An 11,307-nucleotide genomic window follows, 5' to 3' on the forward strand; every position below is an offset into this window, starting at 1 on the left:
TCTCCCTCACATGAACTGGCTGTGGGTTCCCCTGTTTCTCAACGTCTCAACTGTACCGTGTACTCACATCTCTTGTTGATGATGTGCTAAGCTGCAAGTGTCCAAAGGTTTTGTCTCTGCCAATGAAAACACACATCAACCGTCTATGGACTCAAAACGTCATTCACCTCTCAGCTTCAGTTGTGACACTTATAAGAAATGAGGAATGAATACAAATTAGTGTTTTTTGGCACAAATTCATACCTCCTCAGAGAGGTGATGTGCTCATCAGACAGGCCTCCATCTTCCTCATTAATGATGAACAGTTTGTCCTTCAGCTCTCCCGGTTGCACTGGAAAACTTTTGAGGAAAATGTCTAGAAGAACAATAGAATCAGGGAAAAAAAAGTCAACACACTCAATAGTACATGAAAGCTTTCCTCTTGACAGATAGTCTTCTTATCCTGTGATGAAATGACTCAAAAAGTATTCTGAAGACAAAGGGTCCTTTGCTTAATTACTTTCCCCCAAATGCCTAAGGGAAATGCACAAATTTGCATTCTATCAAGTCAAAGCTGATGTGATTTTTTTTGTTTTACAGAAAATGCCTCTGCATAATTCAGGAGCTGTGAGAAGCATTCATTAGGAGCCTGCGTCAGTAATTTTAGACATGTATGTAAAACACATGGTGAATTTCACAAAATACGTTTGAGATGTTCGAGTCAGTCAGGCGCTTTGGCGTTGATTTGGAAGTGTCAAGTCCAACTTTCGTTTGAGTGGAAAAACAAGTGGAGCTTTGTATTCTGCACCGCAATATGGCACAGCAAAATGTGCAAACGACGGTCAGTGGCCCAGCCAAGAAATAGTTCTAGCATGTAACTCCCCATGAAAACCACAAATTGTTGTTTTTGTGAACAGATTAAAACAAATGAGATGCGTTAAATAGGGAGGTGCTTTTATTCAGATTTTGCAGGCTAGTTGTTTACCTCTTTTCACTCTTTATGCTGTCTCCGGCTTCATACCAAACAGACAAATATGAGTGAGGTATCGATCTTCTCATCTAACTCTCAGCAAGAAAGCTGATCAGTATATCTCCCAAGCTGTCAAACTATTTTTTTAGTTGCCTATAGAGGTTGACTTGGGTCAAATTGTTCTATTGCTGAATCCAAATTATCCAACTGATTGAAAATCTACTCATGACAAAATGAATAAAATAATCATATTAAATGAGAAGCACTTTGGAAGTACAAAGCTGTAATCATCACGTCTCTAAATCCTTGACATTAAAGACCTGAGACAGTAAATCCCTCACCAGGACCAACAGAGGCTGTCGTGTCACATTTTCAAATGAGGAATCACGACATCAAACATCCAAATAATGTTGAGCTCTACTAGTCCTCAAGAGTGAGGGTTAGGCTCCTAGCCTAAAAAAACAAAAACAAGTGCAAATCAAGCCCTTTGTTGACTGGCACTCAGACAAACTGGGCATTGCCCTGGCAAATTAGAGTATAGAGATGGAGAGTGTATCCCACTGGGTACAGGAAGCCACAGGTGTACTTTTAATTAGGAGTGCGACATTTCCAGTCATTAAATAGGCAGCATGCACAGGGGCTCTCGAGGTAAATAACCATATTAGTTGGACACACATTCTAAACAGAAATGCGCTATGATCATACAAACGCACAGTTGATCTCACGCATTCGTGGAAAGATTAACTCAAGTACTTTTTCAAGTACTTTTTTTAATTAAACCCCACCTCGACCAGTTACAACAGGAAATTGCGGCTTATGCATTAATTAATCCGTATAAACAATCAAATAATGTAAAATATAATACTATATCAGTCACAGGGTCATTTTTCAGGTACTTTAACTTTTGTTTCTAATAGTTCTGCACTTCTACCTAAGAAGGCTTTTGTATGCATGATTTCTACTTGTATTGGAGTGTTTTTACTCCACTACAAGTTTTGTGTTTGGTACTTTTACTTAATGAATGGGTCTGAATACTTCTACCACCATTGATCTCATCAAAGGTGACAGCTAACTCTGACAAATTGCAGAAGCTGGTCTGTGTGAAGACATTTCATTTGATCAGAGTTTATTAAAACTTAAACTGATTTAAAAGTTGCGGTGGCATGCAGAGAAGAGCCAGTTACAGCTAATATAGAATTGCAGCACACACACATTTACACACAAACTTAGAATCTCTGTCTTTCATCTGCTCATGGGTATTTTTCAAAAGAATGCAATCAGAAAAATCAATATGAGCTACAATCTTGTTGTCTTTTGGATTTGTACTTGGAATACTATAAATAAGTACATGGATCATTACAGAATTGTCCTATGGTCCGTTGATGCAACTAATGTTCTTGCTTGCCCACAAGGATCATGTTGATTACCAGAGGAAACCACTCAAAACCGCAGTACAACAGTAATACAACCACCTGCTCAAGCTGTCTAACTCCATCTGCCTCAGTATGTAACTGCAAACAACATAATGTTTTTAAAGTCACAGTGGAAACAGTAAGAGTGCCAGCTTCACGCCAGATCCTAATCAACAGCTCTTAGTTTAATCATTAATTATTGATCACATACTTGTGATATTATCTGATCGAGGTGTAGCCCGACAGTCTGCTGAGGTTTTGCACTATGTTTGTAAAAACAATGTGAGATTTCGCATGCATACTGTTGCTCCCAGTGTAATTGGATCAGATGAATAAATATTGTGGCAAAGAATGAGATATGAGCTGAATAAACAGCACACATTTAAGCAGGTTTGCAGTGATAAACATGCAAACAAGGGCAGGGAAGGCATGTGTGAGTGTGTCTGTGTGGGGGATGCCAAGAGAGAGAGAGAGAGAGAGAGAGAGAGAGGGAGAGAGGTCCTGTTGGTTTCAGTGAGAGCTGAATCCTGGAGCAGTTCCTGTGTTTTTAAAGTGTAAAAAGGCAGAAATCACCTTTGATCTGATTCTGTTTTTATTTGATAAAAAGCTTACCGATTGTCTTTTCAGTTGTTCAGAGTATTGGTCATAATATAGGTCAATAGCTCCAATACAAATGCAGTGCTGTGATGTTTAGATACTTGCACCAGGGGAGGTTCTAAAAAATGCTTGGCCACCCCAGTTTGGTGTCAAATGCTGTAAATGCTGTAAAAAATGATAAATAATTTAATGATCTGTTATGGACACGTTTTAGGCGAAGTAATAGGCTTAAGTTCAGTGAAAAAAGAAGATTTGCAAATAAAAGATTGTACTGATTTCTAATGCCACCTTTAGATATTTCTGTGTGCCACAATAATGTAATGTTTTTGAGTTAAAACATCTTCATTTGGGGGTTTTCCAAGCAAATACTGATATATGTGATTGTTTGTGATTTGTATTTTTTGCCACCCCTAAAGTCTCCATGCCCGTCAATGAATATTTCTCTAGATCCACCCCTACACTTTACTTAAGTATTAGCATTTAGCCATACATCTCCACTACAGTTCAGAGGAAAATGTTTTCACCCCCTCTCACTTTGCTGATCACAATTACTTTTACTGGAGTGACATTTTCATTGGGCTTTTACTTGTAGTGGAGTATTTCTACTGTATAGTGCAGTATTGTTACTTTTAAGTAAAGGATCTGAATATTTCCTCCACCACTGGTGAAATGTCACTTTCTATCTTAATTAATAGGACCAAAGTAGGTGAGACAGTATGACAGAGTTTCCCTTGTTCTTCCAATGTCTAAATCTTTCTAAAGCTTGCAGCAGGAAGATGCATAGCCTCGGGTTGCCTGCAGGCTGTCATCACTCAGCTCCTGCTCCTGACACAACTAAAGTTTCCAGGTCAGAGAGGAGCACAAACTCCAAATGCAGGGGGATTCTGTATCAAGTCAGAAAATCGCTGTCGTTGTCGCTCAGATCCCCTATCCATATTTTATGAATATGTGAACTCTAATTATGCTGCCGGTTCTCACACACACTGATTCCATTTAGCAGCCCACCACCACCACCACATCTGTGTCACTTCACCGTGTGTGTGCCTCTTGGAAGAGCTGTGAGAGGAAGCTTCTAACATGTTCTCCCCTGGCTTGGGTCTTGAAATATACAAACCATGTACACTCAGTTAATCAAAAGTGAAAAGCCATTAGATGAGATATAGAATATGTTCCACCTCACAATAGCTCTGCAGATTGCATAGGCAGTTATGACACTGCAGGATTGGTGACACACTGCCCCCTGCAGACACGTAGGAGGAACATCCATCTATCTGCTTTACAGCCACCGTGGCATCATTATAGTCTCAACCATCGTTTTAAAAGAGCAAAATGGCAGCATTTATAGGCCCTCCCTAAAAGAGTTGTCAGGTCATCTTCCTCTTAATTGGGCAATTAAAGTCTAATTTATGAAAATTAAAAAGCCTGACATTAACAGTGCTCCTACAGAGAGTCTTATTATGTGGTGCTTCCCTCTGGTGGTTTTGGAAAGAGCTTATTTTACACCACAACATCTAATTCACTGAAGGAATAAGCTCCTTTATTTGACTTAATCCAGAAGAATGCCTTTTCATTACAAAATGGAAATTATATTTATTATCTTGCTGGCAAAATCCAATTTCCATCACAAAATGCTGGAAATTATCTGTTGCAGTGGACAATATTTATAAGCAACATCACCTCAGCACTCAGAAACATATTCATTGTTGAGCTACTCACTGAAGTTGTGTGCAATCTTCTGGTTGAGCATAATATGCTGGGTATTACTCGGCTCAGCCGCTTCAAACGTCCCCAGATCTTTAACAGCAAATTGCTCATATAAGCGCGATGTGTCGATTTCAATCCTCTTGCTGCTTTTTTGTATCCAAAATGATTTTGCAATCTGCCAAGAAACAAATTAATTCAGTACTGAGACAACTCCATTTTATGAGGAAATCAATGTTAACATTACAAAAAGCAACACCGGGGAAGCAACAACTGACAGACAAAACAGAGAATAATTTCCAACAATGATGCAATATGAGGAATAATGAAGTAAAAACCAAGTTGCAAGTGACCTTTCTGTGTATAACACTGTATTTAAATATGAATAATTTACTCTAATGAGAGCCTTTCTGGGCTTTATCCCTAACTGTAAACATATGGTAATTTAGTGTCTTTTGATGAATGAAGTTTTAACTGACAAGTGACAGTATTACCTTCTCTGAGCCAACTACATCCCAGTGGAAAGCCTTGGTGTATGGTTTTCTTGAATTTGTCCTCAGTTTGAAGGGTAAAGGTGGGGGCAATGGGATTTTTGGGGGTGCAAGCACTTTCACCACTGAAGAGCCTGATTCCTGGGTAAGACTCTCTGGGACTGTGGGAGAGGATGTGAGGGCATTGTTGGGGGGCGAGGGTTGAGGGGAGGTGGGTGAAGATAAGGCAACAACACCAATGGGAGAGGTCGGTGATGGGTGGGGAGGCAAAACTTTAGGCCCGGAAACCTGAACAGCAGTCTTCACAGTGCTGCGAGGTTTAGGAACAGGCGTTGTGTGATCGGCTGAGAGACTTTGACCCATGTCATCAGCTGATTGATGATCACCACCAGCAGTAGTGGGATCTTCATTTTCATAATCGGCTGGAGGATAATTGAATGTCATATTTTCACCATTTGATTCAAGATCTGTGTCGGTGTTCTCCGCGTCTTCGTTTATGCTGATATTTTGTAGACCCCTTATTTCCTCTGGCATTTGTTCAGCCCTGGACTTCCTCTTCCAGTCTTTACACAGTTTGTCAATGGCCTGGACCCAAGCATCCCGCTGCTCCTGGACAGCCCCAGGAGGAGTAGTTTGATCTGGTAAAGGGACCTTGAACCTGCAATAAATCAATAAAACTTAACTCAACTTCCCTCATCGGCTGAGATAGGTTCGGTAATTAATACTCTAGGCCTATATTTATGACATTATGACTCCATGGAGGCTGCATCATAACTGCTACCAAAAAAAGCGACTGACTGAAATTACACACTATAACAAGGCAGCAAATACATTTGAAAAAAAAAACACAGCTGATGTGATAGACAGAATCCATTAACAGTTTGTTGTTGTGATTACTTCCACATTTTAATAATCCTCACTCACTGGTACTCATTTTTGTGGGTGATCAGAGTGAAAGTGTCTGAGCAGGGAGGTTTCTGTACGCTGGTGTTTCCGTCTGACAGGTGAATCACGACCGACACGGGCACGGACGATGTCACCTCACCGTCGGTGGGGCCTCGTCGTCTGAATGGGACCAGTGTTAGCTGGCCTGGGTGGAGTTGGACCTCATATCTGGAAACAAAATGGAGTACTGTGTAATATAAGTCACAGTAACAGAATCTGAGCTGTGTCCCAGTTCCACCAGCTGTATTCAGCATACTGATTGTGTATTGATTTAGTATATTACATGTTTTACTCGGCTAAACTTTAACCCCCCAATTCTGGATTTCTGAGGCTGATACTGATCAATATTTGGGATTTAAAATCCAATAACTGTTTCTAAATTACCTCAAACCTAGTTTGGCATCTTTGTGTTGTGATCAGTGGTGTAGTACAGGGTATACGCAGGTATACAGAGTATATTATTTTTCACTTAGCACTTAGCATACCCACTTCTAAATCCCCTCTAATGTGCAGCATTCAGAGAATTGTTTACCCAGGATGGTATGATATAAGTAAGAAATAAGTACTTCATTCAAAAGGAATAATAACGTAGTTGTCTCACCCATCTGTCAGCCAGTATTTATTGAAAAATCTGCACCTCTTCTGTGTTCTGTTAAATTCATAATGACTCTTTCTAAGCAGCAAGCAGCAAAAGCTATGCAAATACTACTACTGTTTTTTTTAGGTGAACTAAATATGCAAGAGTAGTCTTACATGTCACTGAATATAACTCAGGGCATTTATCATTTGATGAAAGGGCTGTTTAAAGTAAAAGAAAAAGCCATAACTGCTACAAAAATTGGTTATAAATTGAAGAGTGTACCCAACCCCCACTCCTGGCACTACTACACTATTGTTGTTAATCATCAGCCAACATAAAACACTATTTCAGTCTAGCTCTATTGTGTACAAACAGATTATGGTGCAACAAAGGCGGCAACAAACATCAATGTGACAAAGAGAAAGCATAATGTAATAGTTAGGAAATACACTTCAACGCTGTCATGCCAGGCATATGTACAGTATGAGAAGATACCACTCTCATCTTAGCTAAGCCTGGAGATGGTTAGCTTAGCATAAAGACTGGAAACAGAGGGAAAAAGCTAGCCTGCCTCTGTCGGAGGTCACATAGGGTATGTGTGTTTATATGTGTAGACAGCCATATGGTCAAATGCTTCTTTTGATTTATTCCCTTTATTTCAACTTTATTCTCAATATTTTGATTTTATTCTAAAAAAAAAAAAATCTTTCTTGTATAATTTTTTTTTTTTACTTATGCCTGGCCCTAATACTCCTTCGTAGACACAAATAATTACTCAAAGCAGAGTATTTTTTATGACTTAGTCTGGAGGGGATCTTTAATTGTGTCACTTCTCCAGCGTGCACAGAAGACAAACGCAAAACCTACTTAGAATTCACAGTCCTGTTTTAAAAAACAATTTATAAAGTGAATTAAAAATATGTATTTGTAACTGGGAGCATGGGTCTGAACACGTAGCCACAAATAATTTATCATCCCTAACTATGCTGCACATTTGTTGTGTAGCTATTTTACAATAAGAGATAAGGACACATCCGTACTTCACCCATCTGAATGATGCCAGGCCGCCTCGGTGCAGTAACAAGACGCCTTGCTGAAGGGTCTGTGATGCTTGAGGCTGCTGATGCATTTCTGCATCACTCTCTTCAGGATCACTGTATATGTTCCCATAAATGATCTGATTCAGGAGTTGAATCATCTGTTCAAACAGAGAGAATCACCAGCATTAAAAAAAATCCCTGTGAAAGCATCAATAACAATTGGCCACAAAGGAAGACAAGAATAACATCTTCCCTCCTCTTAACACAAAGTGTTTTAACAGTAATGACAGACCCAATAGAGTTGTAATGAGAGTAAATAAGTATGGTGGTTTTCAATGTGCTGGTTTATTTTTAGAGTTTAAATGCACCCACAGTAAGTATAAATTCACCTTGTGTTTGTCCTCCAGTGAAGTGGCCTCCAATTCATAATCATGATGTCCTTTAAAGGAAATGGAGAACCTGGAACCCACTCCATCATCACAACTCTTGACAATGGAGAAGGGAAGTTGTCGCTTGATGATACCTTTTTCAATGCTGCACAGCATTTTGGTCTTTAAATCAATCTGGGTCATCACAATGAGAGGGTTTAAATGAGTGAATTAGCGCATATCTACAGTACATACATCCATTATCTACAGTATAAACACTTATCCTTCGCAGGGTCGCGGGGAGCTGGAGCTGACATTGGAAGAGACACTGTATATACAACACATATAGAAATATCTGCAATGATTTTTTTTTTTTTTTACATACTTCAAGAATCCCACTGATTTTGTTGACCACTTTTCCTGTGGAAATTTGGGACAGACATTCCTGTCCCCCTCAGGATGCATTGTAATTACTTTGGTGATCAATTATCTTCATTCATCTGATACTTTGGTTTCTGACCAAATACTTGCAGAATGGCATTCCTGTTCACCTCAGATGGGCAAATGAGCAATGTTAGCCTGCTAACACCCGGATGAACTCGCTAAACATCATGTTCAGCATTGCTGTGTCTAAGAACAGCTTAACAGAGCTGCTAGCATGGCTGTGGGCGCTTTTTTTCATAAAAAAAAAACAAAACTCACCTGAAGAACCCGCTTCTGCCATCTGTAGTGGTTGTGCTTGCGAACACTGAAGTTGTACTGTGAGGGCTGCTCTTCCTGCAACAACAGCCAAAAAAACCCACATGTCAGACATTACTACCTAATAGGAAAACACCTTTTCGTCATTTTAAGGTCAGCATCTTTTATTCCCTGACTGTTTCCTGCTAAGGCCTAGAACATTAGCTACAAAATTCCTTCGAAAAAAAAAACTGGCCTATTTAAAAACCGATCCAGCAGGCTGAACAGCTTATTAGCACAACAATGAGCAGAAGTCTGTCATTTCCTCCAACCTTTTTTTTTAAAGTAGGCTATTCACAAAGCAATACAAGATGCAAATGCTGTCTTTAAACTGATTGCATGTTAAATGAGAAGACCAATACCACTCTCATGTCTATGTGTTGTGTGGAGATTTGGGTCAGGATAGCATTAAGAATGGAAGCAGTAACTTCCTGGAGTCTTGTTGTCACTGTGAGGTTGCAGTGCGGACTGTGAGGGGGGGCAGGGACGGTGAAAATAAAAAGGGCACAACAACTTTTCTAGCATGTAGTGCTGCCGACATGGCACTGCATCACATTGTCTCCACTAGAAGGTCACCTTAGGGGGCAATATATCACATTTTCTTGCACATTGGGCCACCCTAGAGGGCACTTAATCATGTTTCATCTATCGTAGGGGCATCCAAGAGTGCACTTTTGCAGCTTTTTTTTTTCACCCAGCTCTGACTAGTTTCCCATTTTCCTCAAAATAGAAGAATAGAAACTCTGCGATACTAAAACTCAGGTTAACATGAGAATTTGGGGATCACAGCCAGCAAAATACTGAGAAAGCGTGGTTTAAAATGGTCGTACCTCTTCAGCCAGGCTCTCCTGTTTGGGCAGATTCCTGTCTTTCCGTGCCTCTTTAAGAGCATCTTCAATAGTCAACTCTCCCGTCTTCACCCGAGTCATGAGGTTCAGCTGCATCTCATTGCTCAACTGCAGGCACAACAACATGGGGGGGGAGTGTAACCGTATTATTAACTGGAAATGTTAGGATTTCTTATTATCTTTCTACGTCCACATTTAAGCAGCAATTTCTATTGTGAACCAAACATATTGCAGGTGAACAATTATGGTTCATATTTCCCAAAATATGCATGTTAAAGTGACAAAAAGAGGTTAAATTGTCTTTGCATTTGGTAAACTAACAAATAACTCACAGATCGCAACTATACGTGCAATATGAATGCTATATGCTTTTATAAAACCTTGGTAACTCTTTATATGAAGATACACATATTCACCGTTAACAAGTGGTCTATTAGCAATGCATATTATTAGCATACTGACTCTTTATTCAGTCATTATAAAGCATGTCTTGTTTTGCATGACCATATTCCACAACTATGAATGACCTCATTTTAAAATGGCGAACATATTGAGTTCTATTGAGTTCAGTTATTTGGACACTATTAACACCTTTAATTTATGTTTAGTTACATAAGAATAGACCATGTACTACCACTAAGCACATTAAGTTCGTAATCTATGTACAACAACCTCCTTACTTACTATAAATAAGCAGTAATTAGAAGGAAACTCAATGGCCTGGTAGTGGTAGAATATGGTCATCCAGATGCTTTATAATGACCCATAAAAAGACAATATGCATGCTTATAAGCATCTGTGCTCTTTCATGCTCAGGTCTATTTAGGCGTCATGCAGCATTTAGCTTCAACAATGCTTCACAGAAAATAAATGTTCTTTCAGATATGTGTGATGGTTGATAAGCAAGACAAGATTAGTCAGTCTCAACTCAGTGGAATTGTAAAGAGGAACCACTGGGCTGCGACGTACAATCACCATCTGCATCTGTCAAACATATGCTATTACAGGAACATACAGCCTTCCTTAAATCAGTCATTGTCTGTCAAGTTTCTGAGTAAATTAGCGTTCCTTTGTGGGAAACTACTAACAGCAGGGAAGTCAGCTTGAATTGAGGAAGTATGCTTGAGAGATTTCCCACATACTGAACTAAAACTGTGTCCCCTCTTACCACACAGGCCTGACGTTAATGAAAGTGAGGGGGCTGTTTTCTCTGGAGTGGAATACAGGAAAGCTGTTGTTTTGGTATAGTAACTCTGACACCTGCATTGATTTCACACTTTTATAGACAGACATGGTAAATTGGAATTTGACACTTGCTGTTTAAAGCATTTACTGCTTGATGCTTGCTTTCTCGTTTAAGTATATAGACTGAAATCTTACCTGTGGAAAGTCCTCAGTGTGCTTTTCCATTCTGGATAGATTGTCTTTCTTCTTTGGTCCTAAACTTGGCATCGCAAAGTTTTTGATTTCATAAAAAAACCCATGCAACCGCTCAGTCCATGAAATTGATCCTCTTTTTCTATGAGCAATGTAAAAACTGTTTTGTTGTTGGTGTGGTTTTTGTCACGCGAGACCTAAACAGAGATCTGCCTCGCTGACTGGAGAAAGCTGCTGTGATTTGTGTCTTGTTTCTACCAC

General features: G+C 39.5%; 1 protein-coding gene across 1 annotated transcript in view; it reads right to left on the bottom strand.

Annotated features, from left to right (window-relative positions):
* LOC127377543 (uncharacterized) overlaps positions 1 to 11,307 on the bottom strand; it is a 30,231-nt gene extending 18,924 nt beyond the window's left edge. The window contains exons 1-9 of the mRNA XM_051425518.1: positions 11,050 to 11,307; positions 9,652 to 9,777; positions 8,786 to 8,860; positions 8,105 to 8,278; positions 7,716 to 7,873; positions 6,075 to 6,263; positions 5,154 to 5,808; positions 4,675 to 4,837; positions 244 to 355 (exon numbers count right to left, since the gene is read on the bottom strand). Of these exons, the coding sequence (XP_051281478.1) occupies positions 244 to 355; positions 4,675 to 4,837; positions 5,154 to 5,808; positions 6,075 to 6,263; positions 7,716 to 7,873; positions 8,105 to 8,278; positions 8,786 to 8,860; positions 9,652 to 9,777; positions 11,050 to 11,121 (1,724 nt within the window). The 5' untranslated portion in view covers positions 11,122 to 11,307. The remainder of the gene's footprint in view (positions 1 to 243; positions 356 to 4,674; positions 4,838 to 5,153; positions 5,809 to 6,074; positions 6,264 to 7,715; positions 7,874 to 8,104; positions 8,279 to 8,785; positions 8,861 to 9,651; positions 9,778 to 11,049) is intronic.

This window comes from Dicentrarchus labrax, unplaced genomic scaffold (genome assembly GCF_905237075.1).
Source record: "Dicentrarchus labrax unplaced genomic scaffold, dlabrax2021, whole genome shotgun sequence".
Lineage (NCBI taxonomy): Eukaryota > Metazoa > Chordata > Actinopteri > Moronidae > Dicentrarchus > Dicentrarchus labrax.